Source organism: Podarcis erhardii (genome assembly GCF_964252035.2).
Source record: "Podarcis erhardii genome assembly, chromosome: 2".
NCBI lineage: Eukaryota > Metazoa > Chordata > Lepidosauria > Squamata > Lacertidae > Podarcis > Podarcis erhardii.
The window spans coordinates 62,504,373-62,517,477 of NC_138498.1; the positions used below are offsets into that span (position 1 = coordinate 62,504,373).

Consider the following 13,105-nt stretch of genomic DNA (forward strand, 5'->3'; position numbering starts at 1 on the left):
GTGTTTAAAAAAGAAGTCCACTCCTGTCTATGGGCATTTTATTATGCATGCGAGGCGGGGTGAGCTCCCGTTGCTCAGTCCCAGCTCCTGCCAACCTGGCAGTTCGAAAGCATGCCAAAAAGTGCAAGTAGAAAAATAGGTACCACTTCAGCAGGAAGGTAAACGGCGTTTCCGTGCGCTGCGCTGGTTCGCCAGAAACAGCTTAGTTACGCTGGTCACATGACCCAGAAACCCTGTCTGCGGACAAACGTCGGCTCCCTCGGCCAATAAAGTGAGATGAGTGCCACAACCCCAGACTTAACTGTCAGGGGTCCTTTACCTGTACTTTTAATGAGTAACAAGGATTAATGATTTCACACAGATTTTCTTTAAAAAAACTAAAAAATACCCAATCTGGATCTTTAAAGTTTTATTTTAACAATGAACTTGACATAAACGTGAACTGAACCTGAGATGTGACTTGAATTTGGATCAGAATTTAAACCTAAAACGGATTATAAAATGCCACCACTCTCTAGTGCTCCTAGTTATTGAAGAACATAATAACATAGGAAGAGCCTGCTGGAAGAGCCAAAGGCCCATCTTGTCCAACACACTGTTCTCACAGTGGCCAACCAAATGCCCACGGGAAACCCATTGGTAGGACCTGGGTGAAACAGCACACTCCTTTCCTAGGATTCCCACCTGTGTTTCATTACGTTTCCCACTGGGACCCCATCCACACTATACATTTAAAGCAGTATCATACCACTTCAAAGAGCTGCCTTCCTCCAAAGTATCCTCGGAAGTGTCATTCATTTAGGGTGCTTAGAATTATTAGACCCCTGCTGCTACAATTCCCAGAGTTCCCTGGGAAGAGGGACTGATGGGTGAACTACAGTGGTACCTCAGGTTACAGATGCTTCAGGTTACAGACTCCACTAACCCAGAAATATTACCTCAGGTTAAGAACTCTGCTTCAGGATGAGAACAGAAATTGTGCAGCAGCAGCGCGGCAGCAGCAGGAGGCCCCATTAGCTAAAGTGGTACCTCAGGTTAAGAACAGTTTCAGGTTAAGAATGGACCCCCAGAAGTTCTTAACCAGAGGTATCGCTGTATTCTAAGAACTGTAACTCTGTGAGAGGAATAGGGATCTCAGCAAAAACATTACACTTCCCAGTATTCTTTGGAAGAAGACATTGCTGCTTAAAGCGATATGATATTACCTTAAATTTATAGTGCATATAGATTATGGTGTTTTGCCATTTCCTTTCCTTCTTCTTATGCCTACTCCTTCACTTCATACAGTAAGGTGCTATCTTACAATATCTTACCTTTCCAGGAGCGCACATGGTTCCATCCAGTGGAGGTCCTTTCTTTGTTTTGCAGAAATAAGGGTTATCGGGATGACTACACCATAGCTGTTTGCATGGATCAAAGGTACGGAACTAGAATGAAAGGATGCATGACCATAAGTTAACCTCTTGATTTTTACAGAATGCTCAGTTAGCAAAGGTTGTGTTGGCAAGTGAAATATATTACAGTAGACTAGCCTTATGAAGGCAGAAATAAAGGTTGCTAGATTCTGGTCAGCCAGAAGGGGACACAGAATAGTGTACACTGCTATGTAGGCTTTCAGAAGCCACAGTGGATCCAGAAGCGCTCCAGTGCTACATACCAGAATGTACAGAGACGTTTGAGGGCTATTTATGTCCCACCATTCCGCCTGCCACCCCAGAAGTCATAAATCTGCCAGTCATCATTAAATCAGCGTTGTCAGCATTCCATTTAAGTCAGCTCCCTGGTGCCCAACATCCTCCTCCTCCAACACTGGATGGATACTGAATTAAATGAGTATTTATTCATTTATTCATAAAATGTCTAAACTACCCTTCATCCTCCCAATTCCAGGCTGGTGTACAATAATAATAGCAAGCCTACTTACTATAAGAAGAAAGCAACACAACATCTTTTAAAGAACAATTGAGAGAGGAAACAAAAAATAATGGCCATTAAGCAGAGGGCATAAAAACAAACTGGATGAAAAATGACCCCAAAATTGGATTTTGCTCAGTACTATACTGGAACTATGCAGCGCAGAGGATCCTACTATTAAGTACAGGCTTGGACTGTAGATCAGTGTAGGTGAATTTTGCAGTTCAACCACAGTAGACTGCCCACAAAGAAGAGCAGTAAAAGTATGAAGATTATCAGTGTTCAGGCACAAGAAAGAAGAGATATTTCGTTCAGAGCCAGGGGAACATAGCGTTCACAATACACATCACCACAGATGTGGTTTTCATTCCAGAAATCTTTACACATAAAAGAAAGAAAAAATAGACCACACCAGCTGGAAGCTGTTTTGTGTTTTGCTTTAGTCCTCACTGTTGGAGACACACACACATCAGGGTCAGGGATTGGGGGTGGGCAGTAAATTTTTACCAGGTGTCCTAAAGACTACACCACCGAGGAGTTGATCTGGTTTTAACTAGGTCCAAACGTTCTGTTCGTTATGTGTACATCCCCGATGCTTTTTAACATCTTTATGCGCCCCCTCGCCCAGCTTGTCCGGAGTTTTGGGCTGGGTTGCCATCAGTATGCCGATGACACCCAACTCTATCTGTTGATGGATGGCCATCCTGACTCGGCCCCCGATACACTGGCGAGATGTCTGGAAGCTGTGGCTGGATGGTTACGTGGGAGCCGGTTGAAGTTAAATCCTTCGAAGACAGAGGTCCTCTGGCTGGGGCGGGATGATATGGGATTGAGGGGGCAACTCCCATCTCTTGCGGGGGTGCAATTAGTGCCAGCACCGTCCGTTAAGAGTTTGGGTGTAATCTTCGATACCTCCCTCTCTATGGAGGCGCAGATTACAGCTATAACAAAGGCGGCATTTTTTCATCTCCGCCAAGCTAAGCAGTTGGCCCCTTATCTCTCTCGCCCTGACCTAGCCACTGTGATCCATGCGATGGTCACCTCCAGACTGGATTATTGTAACTCGCTCTACGTGGGGCTGCCCTTAAGACTGACCCAGAAACTCCAGCGGGTGCAGAATGCCGCGGCGAGACTCCTTATGGGGTCTTCGCTGCGAGATCACATTCAACCGGTACTACACCAGCTGCACTGGCTCCCGGTGGAGTACAGGATCAGGTTTAAGGTGCTGGTTTTAACCTTTAAAGCCCTATACGGCCTAGGACCCTCGTACCTACGGGACCGCCTCTCCTGGTATGCCCCACAGAGAAACCTACGGTCTGCAAATACTAACATCCTCAAGGTCCCAGGCCTCAGAGAGGTTAGGCTGGCCTCAACTAGAGCCAGGGCCTTCTCGGCTGCGGCTCCAATCTGGTGGAACGCTCTGTCACAAGAGACTAGGGCCCTGCGGGACCTGACATCCTTCCGCAGGGCCTGCAAGACAGAGTTGTTCCACCAGGCCTTTGGTCAGGGCGCAGTCTGACTCCCTCCTCTGGCAACCTGCTTAGAATCTTGCTTAATTAGTTGCCATTAATTTGATTTTAATTGATTTTTATAATGTAATATTTTTATAATGTGTGAATATCTGATTGTTTGATTGTTGATTGCTGTTAGCCGCCCTGAGCCCGGCTTCGGCTGGGGAGGGCGGGATATAAATAAAATTTATTATTATTATTATTATTATTATTGGTCAATGGTCATACAACCAACACAGGAAAGCAATCTGTTTTGTGCCATGTAAATAAACACAGTTCCTCAAAATGACCTTATGTGTGCAATAAGGCAGAAACAACGGGCAAGAAAGTGATGACAGCAAGAAGGGTATATTCTTGTTTGAAGCTCTGCCTCTTCATCATCACAGTTTCACATTCTACACCCCAAGGCTAAGCAACTCCGACTGTTTCTGTATCGTCAGTTGAGTATCCCCAAACCTCTATCTAGGGGATGAAAATGACTTAGGGAGAGGCTCATTTCTTTTACAGCAGATTCATTTTTAACATTTAAAAAGTGTTACCTGCTTTAAGCCTGCAGGGACAGAACTGGTTGGAGAGCTAAATGCATGTCTAAATAGTCAGTGCATCTAACAATGAGCAGGATCCCTCCTCATGTGGGTACAGTGCCTACACATGGAGGGAACCCTATAAGGCTGTCCCCCACCCCCTTGGCAAGCATGTAGTTTGCACAATAAAGGAAGTCAAGCAACGGGAGGTGAATGCATGCAACGCCCATATCCTCCATCCAGCCCCACCCCAACCCCACTCAGTCAACTAAATAGCTACGCTAAATACTTTACTGTATATACTAGTTGACCCCTCCAGATCTGGCAGCACATTGTATGTTACATAAAGCTAAGTCACAGTGCTCTTTGGAAAGTGATCAAGAGACACTTGGATACACTGATGACAGAGTAAATGCCAACATTGATGATTGAGCACCACCAAGTGGAGGGGCTTCTTTCTTGTGAGCCATCCACACGCATGGGTGCACCGGCTATAATATTTTTGATGCAGCCTGGATTTCGAGATGAACTAGGACTGCTGTTTGGGCTGGGAAACTGTCCACAGAAATATTATTCGGCTGCAAAAAAAAAAAAAAAAAAAAGGTCTAGAGGAAGCAGAGCATATGTCATGTACCATGTGCATCCCCTCCTGATGCTACTATCAGGAAAGAAGGTAAAAACGAGACTCACACAGGAGCAACTGGCCCTTTTCTTATCATTTCAACAGGACATCCACAATGGGGGGTGGGGACAAAAGATGGAGGTATATTTTGGGTTGGAATCCCAAGCCGAAAGCAGACGCTATAGTGCTAAGTTCAGCCATCCTGGCAAACCTTTTTTTGAACTTGGAAATGCTGAATGGGTCATGGCAGGGACTGACATCTGCACCCCATAAGAAGCCTAGAGGCTCCCCCTATGTCTGAGATCATGACAGGGAATCCCTGTGCATGCATGTAAGGCTGTATTTTCATAAATGAGAACAGAAGCCACTGTACAAAGTAGGGTTTGGAACTCCATTTGGGGGCACTGAAGTGGTGAAATGTGATACTCCCTCTTTACCATATTCATTCAGTTTTCAAAACTTCCTAATAAAATTAGGGCATCATAATTTCTGGATTTTCAATTTCCAAAAGCAGGGTGTTTACACGACTTTCTGCAACACCTCAGAGGTTACTATTGCGCTTTCTTTTCTGTCCGTCAGACGCATGACCCTTCTTCCGAGGCTCTAGTTTAACGGCTCTTTAAAGCCATTTCAGTGACAGCTGCAAAAAGGCCCTGGACAAGGTACAGCAAAAGTCGGTTAAGTACTCACAGCTGTGCACATCATGTAGCCCAGACCAAAATCAAAGCGGCACTGCTCGTTCATGGAGTAGTGGATTCCTGGCAGCTGAGGCAGGGAAGGCCAGTCGTGATCAAATGGATCATCGCGCAAACAATCGTAGGAGCTGAAACAGGCAAAAATTACAGGCACAGATGGGAATGTGAAATTTTTACAGTGTTTGAGGTTTCGGTTCAAATTTATTCCAAGCAAAATAAAGGGCAGGTTTTCTCAGAAATGAGTTCACAAAGCACAGTTAATACCTTAGGTTACACTGAACATGGCATTCACTATGCTAGATTTGCCTCTGAAGCTGGTCAATGTTCTGCCCATTGTTATGCCCCTAAGTTGAAGGGTAGGTTTATATTCTAATTTATAGCCCTGAGAAACCATCTGAAAAAAAAAATTTTTTTGTTAAGTTCCTATAAGTGGGGATGAGACCATTTCTTTCTGTATAATTTTTTTTATTCTTCATGTTTTTATTGTTTGTTATTGGAGTCATCTGTTTAATAAATAAACAAACCAGTTAACTGATGCTGTTCCCCCTTTCTTTTAAACTCTATTACAATTATTGCTACTTCATTATGTTGTTTAACATTTTATATTTGGCTTTGTATTTGTTGTCTTATGCTGGTTAGGAATTTTTTAAAAAAAATCTTTTCTGCTAAGCCTGTAATAAATAATGTGTTTGAAAACAAAGTAGGGATAAGGACAAAAGCTTTAATTACATTTCCATTTGTGAAATTTGTGCCAGCACTGTGTCTTTTAAGGAAAAGTTTAGGAGGAAAGGGCAGTGCGATCATCCAAGAATATTGACTGCCAAGCTTCACAAATAAATGATTCTGTCCCTGAGCCAGGAGTACATACATATAAGAAGCCAGGGCTCTTTTTGGCCTTTTGCTTTCTTAAGCACACTCAGGTCTGTTTCACTGTTACATTTTTACTTTCTACCTGAAACTATCTCTATAGGTTTCCTTTCCAGGCTGAGGGGGGCAACAGGATTTGCCAGAAGCCTTGCTAAGCCAGCAGAATGCCATATACGCAGCCGCCATGACAGGTATGCCAACAGGGTGGCTGGAATGGAGTCAATCTGTGGGTGGGATGGGGTGGTGTTGGAGAACAGCACACATATGCACCATATCCCATAACCCTTCATTCCACCCTCATGCCTACTGGTACTTTACACTAGCTGTAGACCTAACAAAAAGGATTTCTTTAAACAGGAGGAAACCGTTTTTAAAAACAGTTGACCCTATGTTGATGATTGTTCCACCCACGTCACCATAACAGAACAAAGGATATGGGGTAGCTCAGCATATGTTCACAGCATAGCAGCACAGGAGGGAATAGGGCATGTGGCAGGAAGCTATGGAACTCTGGTGATGGGAAACAGGGTAAGAGGACACTTTTGTAAACAAAAAGTGTTTTGTTTACAAAACACAGCACACATGGGAACTTGAGCACACCGCTAAGACTCCTCTGCCTAGAACCTCACCTTGGTACTCCAGACACACCAAATAGCTGAAGGTGTTCCTAGAATGGTATTGGTGTCATAAAGGACACTGCTCCTCTTACCCTGCTGTCTGTCAATCACTGTCCAAGGTCCTGCTGGGGCAATTAGTTGTCAAAGCCAAACACGAGTGTCTTCCCTTTCCCAGATGCTGTTCAGTAAAGATTTTGGTATTGCCACAAGTGTTGTTTCTTGAGGATCCCTTTCCTACTCCCTAGTATGATCTGGCTTCAGCTGCCTGTAGGATGGATTTCTGAAGTGGAATGGGGGCAATTCACCCTACTATAAGGTATTTTTGTATGCTATTTTCTCAAATATATGTGTCTTTATGCACACTTTACCCTTGTATATGCATTTTTGTACACATTACTTGGTTGGAAAATTGCATTGCAAATTCAGAAATATGCAAATTTTGAAGGATGGCTGGGTTTTTAGTTGTTGTACTGTTTTGGAATATTAATCATGTTCCTATTATTATTATTATATATTTTTTAAAAATGCCCTCCACAGTGTCACAAACAAAACTAGGAAATCAATTAGTGCTAATGGCACATCCACTGCAAAGTTTTGTTTTGCTCTTCAGTTCTGCTGGCTTCTAGAAGGAATGAAAATAAGGGAAGGAATATTATGGGATGTAGCTTATAGAGATTAAAAAGGAAGACTGAAGGAGAAAACTGTATCAAGGTGACTTACAAAGCACAGAGTCAATAAAAATCCCTCAAAACAAGTAAGCAGATAACAATTCTAACCTTGACAAGGAGAATAAACACATTTTAAAAAATCAAACAATATAAGATAGTAGAAAAATTATAGTGTATTTTCTAATAGCAAGTTTCCATAAAGGACATTGTATATTTTTCAAATGGCCAGTAAGAGACACACACTGACATGCATCAATCTTCTTCTATATAGGAGAAGGCCCCATTGAATCTTTGAGGGGGGAACTACATATTGCATTAGCAAATGTGTTTCCAAACTTGTCCTGGGAATGTCCAAAGTCATCCCTCCTTCCTCACCTCTGCCCCACACTTCCAGTTGATTTATTTCAAATACTAGTGAATAGAGAAAACAATAGATTAAAATAGTCTGGGAGGTCAGATGCAGGGAAGGAGTGCAGAGGAAGGATCTGCCTCCACTTCACTGATTTCTCCTGTACATGCTCACCTCTATAACTGCCTTAATGTTAGAGGGCAAACATTTCCCTTGCAGTTTATAGTTTCACCATAAGCAAGAGCATGGCCCTTTATGCACATAAGAATGGAGGGAAGAGGGAGAGACACTCTCTAAGACTTGCAATCCCAGGTCATGAAGGGCTTCATAGCTCAAACTGCATCCTGACAAGGAACCGATGAATTGTTGGTGGCCAGGCCTCAGGTGAGTTTCTCCCTTCTTGACAGAGCAGGTATGTGGATTGCAGGTACTCTTAGGCCAAGCATTGCTCCTGAAATCTCTAGGAGTAACTGTAGCCAGAAGTGAATCTTCATAGCTGTCTGCACCACCTCCTTGAGATAGTAAACCTCCAATTTCAGTTGCTGTAATATAGGCCTGCTCTCGAAGGTGGTCCAGAATTTTCTGCAGCCCACTTGTTAACAGGGGTTGGGCTATAGGGAGCATGTGTTGGTGATTCTTCATTTTGTTGTTAAGCCTGATTCAATGTATTGGTTATGACCTTTAAACTTCTAAATGTCCTAGGCTCAGCAAACCTATGGGAGCATCTCCTTCCATATGAACCTGTCAAGCTGTTTAGATCTGCCAGTGAAACTTTGCTCCAAAATTCATTCTACATTAAATAATATCTACAACATTCTATACCACCAGTTGATGCTTCAGAACTATCTTCAAGAGCAGTGTATTACAATAGTCAATCATCAAAGTTACAAATGCATGGTGGGTAATTATCTTTCACAATATCCTCTCCATACCTTTGTTTCATCTTCAAAAGTCAGCACCATACATTCGTACTACTGGTGATGATCAAAGGATCATTTTGTTTCTGTTCTTTTTTATTAAAAAGAAGAAGAAGCTGGGGCATGTTCGCTTTATGTAATGAAATGTAGCTTTAAAAAAAGATACTGGCATTGTACAAAACTCACATTGATTCCTGATTATTTTAATCTGTTCTTGCCAGAAGCCACTCCTTAAAATATTGCTGAAAGAGAACTGAGAAAAAGCTGGTGCTGAACTCTGAGAAAATACTTTTTTTTTTTTTAATTGTTGCCCCATGTACAAAAATTTACAGCACATGCCTATCCAGGTCTACTCAGATGTGCATTCCATTAGTCCAATGCAGCTTACTCTCAAGTCAAGTGGGGTTAAGACTGCGGCATTTATTTATTTTATAGCTCTTATACCCCTTCCCCAACGAAAAATAGTTCCCATATTCCTAGCAGGATTGTTTTCTTTTTTAAAAATCCAAGACTCGATTGAATGGTGGTCTATAAACACTGCACTTAGAATTTCACTCACAACCTCATAAGTTCCCACTTCATCAGTGTACTCACTGGAGGTATCGGGTCAACTCCTGCTGACTGCATCGAGACCAGTGGAAGCGGTGGAAGGCAGCCTGCACAAGAGGGGCCATTATGCTTCCCATCCGGACTTCATCCCCGCACCTGTTTCCTTGGCCATCATGTTCCATGCCTAAACTAGAGGAAAAGGTAGCACAACAAAGCCTGTTAAAGAAGTCTTACTCCTTATCGTTTTAATAGAATGGTGGAGTTGGAAAGAATCTTGGAACCAGGATCTGCAATAAAGGATACGACTACCAGCATCCCTGGCAAGCCTGTAAATGGAGACAAAGCTCAGGAGGAGCAGCAGGAAGCAAGGAGCAGCTGCCATGAATCTGGCCTCCAGGCACTTCTGTGTACTGGGATGGTGAGCAAGGTAGCAGCATCACCTGGCCAGCTTCCTGGCTGCCTTCCTCTCACCATGCTCCAGATTTTCCATGTCTATCTTAAAATATGGCACACATAACAAGACACAATATTCCAGATGCAACCTCACTAGTACAGAATACAGTAGAAGTATTTTAATTTAATTTAATTACATTTACATCCTTCTTCCATCATGGCAAGGGTCCCACATTGTCACACATCCAGAGACTGACCAGACCCAGACCTGCTCATCATATTCCTGCAGACTATACTGTAGCATGCATATACCTGGGGCCCACACCCTTCTGATAATGCAGCCTATGATTAAATTAGCTTTTGAGTAGCCCCACTGTTATGCTGGCTCATGTCCAACTTCTGAAGTCTGTCCTTAATTACTTTTCCCATCATGTTTCATTTAATTTTTTCTTATATTCTACTCTTTCTTTGAGAAGCTAAGAGCAGCTTACATGGCCTGTCAATGACCTCCCACCCAGGCACTAATCAGGTCCACACACACACAGCTTGAGGAGTGCTACAGCGCTCTTGACCGGCCACTAGGCCCATTTGTCAACGAACAAAATTTGGATGAAGTTGGAGACTTCTTAAAGAGGATTTATCATTCCACCACAACACTGCAGACATAGACTGTGAGGCAATATCTCATTCCCCTGTCAGAGAAATGACCTTTCATTTCCCTCCATGTTCTTTTTAGAAGAAGATTCAGGAATAAATGAAAAGAAATGCATCAAAGATATAGAGAGCCAAATCATGTGCAGATTCTTAAGAGGCCAGGAAAGTCCTCAGTAATAACTAAGAGAAAAAACAGAAAAGTGTCCACAGGCTATCCTAGTCTAATAGAAAGTGTTGAGGGAAAATGCATCTCTGAGAGTCCTTATTCTGTTGAGATACTGAAGGTATTTCATTCAGGATTAAAAAATGAGGATTTACTACCACCTTCCTGCCTAATGGCATCAGGTTTCATCCATCGGGCACTGTTCTCACACAAGATCCCTTGGAACAAACATTAACATGTTTGTTGTGCAGGAAAAGTGCTTTGGTAAGCTGCGATCACATGCCCATTCCAAGGTAAGGAAATAAATCTAAAGAACCTGTCATCCACCAAACTGAACTGGGTCTACATATTGTAGGTCCAGCCTTCCAGTGTCTGCCATTGTGGGCAAATAAGAATAATGAGAAAGTTTAAGAGGCCACTGGCAGGATGCCATTTATGCACGGTGGGAGGTATTTGGTTTGATCCAGTTGCACTAGCCAATCCTAAAGGCAAATCTCTAGTGGAGGAATGGTGCATGAATGGAGCCATATACCACACATAAGTGCTACTTACACATGTCCAGTTTCATGGGCTACAACAAAGGCTGAAGAGAAGCCATCTTCATGGTTAAGTGTGCAACTTCGGACTGGATGACACATGCCAGTAACTGGAGCATAGCCTATTAGGGAGAATGTGAGATATGAAAAGATGCATGTAAAAGAACTCTTTAAGTATGCCAATCAGTAGTAAGCATTCCAGCAGGTGTCTTATTTAAATAAGTGGGAAATAGAGGAAAACACTGGGGGGCGAGGGGGCAGGGGCAGATGCTCTTAGGCAAAAGGAGCCCACAATTGACAGCAATTGACCGGAACCTCCCAGGGATCGACCAGTCGATCCAGATTGACCTGCTGGACATCCCTGATCTACAAGATACAATGTTGGCTACCCTTGGTCAGTGGTTAACTGAATGGCCCCATTAAATCCTAGTGTAGGTTTGGGAAAGAGGAAAAAGCAACGATGAGCTACAATTTTAAAATCATGTTGCTGGTTTTTTTTTAAGGCTCCCTAGAGAAATAACTAGGCACTCTAAGTCCAGTACTTTTGGAAATTCTTGAGTGTGAAATGGGTTCTTCAGTCAGAGTTATATTTGAAGAACTATTCATGCTTTCCAACTGAGAAATCTTGGCTGTTTCCAAAAGCACTTGCACTGTATTTTGGCTAGTCTGCTAACTTGTAAGACTTCTTTAGTTTGGTTAAGATTTAAAAGAAAATATCCCTCAAATGCCTTTGAAGCTGAAAAACAAATATGGATTAAAGAAGTCAGAAACAACCAACAGCAGAGAAATAGCAATGGGCTAAATTTCCCCTTTAAGGCCAAATATCAGATGGTGCTAAAAGATACGAGGGTGAGAGAAGCATGATCTAGGAGCCATACCTTTTGTGTGATGGGCTGCCCTTCAACATGGAACTTACCTTGCATACCGGAGGGGCCAAAATCCTGTCTAGTGAGAAATATTGCGTGGTCATGATATTCTGCATGCCCAGTATCAGGTTTCTGTTGTAAGTAGGCCCAGCGACACACATTCTCTAAACTTTGAGAAGGGTTACCGATCTCAATCAAACTTGTGGACTAGATCAAGAAAGAAAGAAAGAAAGAAAGAAAGAAAGAAAGAAAGAGAGAGAGAGAGAGAGAGAGAGAGTTACAATTTGTTTTTTAGCCAGCCTGTCTTAGCCCAGAGCCTCTGGAATATATATGTTCACTTCAGCACGGAATTACCAATCCATTATGGTAATGGTACAACCACAAACAAAGGACTTAGTCTTAAGCCCACTTATTTATGGATAAAAGTAATTTGTTCCCTTTTACAGTGGTGGTTACTTATCTCACAAGAAGACAGAATTGGAGTTGATCTTACACAAAGGAAACATAAATCTTCCATTTTAGATGCGTTTTAACAAAGGCATCTCTTGTCTATGAAGTGAAGTGGGACTTAACATACCAGAGGATAGAAAAAAACCACGACTAAGTGCAGTGCTTTTTTTAAAGCTCCGAGTTGCCAAACATTTTAAAGAAGGGACCACATCAAATGGATATTGTATTTTGGCTGCTTTGCTAGACACACTAATATAGGACAAAGAACAGCTTCTTATGCAATGTTTTGTACCCAATGCTGGAAAATTAAAATACATAAATGCTGAATCAGCTGTGAAAGCCACAGGCATCTTTTATTTGTTGCTTGTATCACAAGTGTTAAATACGGCATTTATTTAACACTTCAAAAAATGATGAAGTGGGAATATATACAATTTTATACTTGGGGGTCTATACTTTACGTAAGAAGCTGCCCTAAGGCAGGGTGTGCAGGAGACTTGCAGGCTAGATTTGTGATGCCCATCCTCTAACTGCACCTATCAAAATGAAAAAGGAGTAATTCTGCATAAATTCTGTCCCCCTGCCCCAATTTAATATAAGCATAATGGATTATCCAAATTAGTCTCCTTCATAACCTAATCTGTTTTATAATTCAACAGTTACATGTAAAATTCCTGGTAATATAGAAATTATGGTAGGTATTCCTTTGTGTGAAACAGCCTTATTTGGCCATGATAAACTAATCAAAGAAAAGAACCACCATAGAATTACTCCTTATTGATATTGGTAGGAGTGACAGTAGTCTCCCCA

General features: G+C 42.3%; 1 protein-coding gene across 2 annotated transcripts in view; it reads right to left on the reverse strand.

The window, feature by feature from the left end:
• Positions 1 to 13,105, reverse strand: part of ADAMTS2 (ADAM metallopeptidase with thrombospondin type 1 motif 2) — a 204,743-nt gene that overhangs the window by 38,976 nt on the left and 152,662 nt on the right. For both annotated transcript variants that reach the window (XM_081851374.1, XM_081851375.1), the window contains exons 6-10: positions 11,896 to 12,052; positions 10,996 to 11,101; positions 9,279 to 9,422; positions 5,262 to 5,394; positions 1,314 to 1,427 (exon numbers count right to left, since the gene is read on the reverse strand). In XM_081851374.1, the coding sequence (XP_081707500.1) occupies positions 1,314 to 1,427; positions 5,262 to 5,394; positions 9,279 to 9,422; positions 10,996 to 11,101; positions 11,896 to 12,052 (654 nt within the window). The remainder of the gene's footprint in view (positions 1 to 1,313; positions 1,428 to 5,261; positions 5,395 to 9,278; positions 9,423 to 10,995; positions 11,102 to 11,895; positions 12,053 to 13,105) is intronic.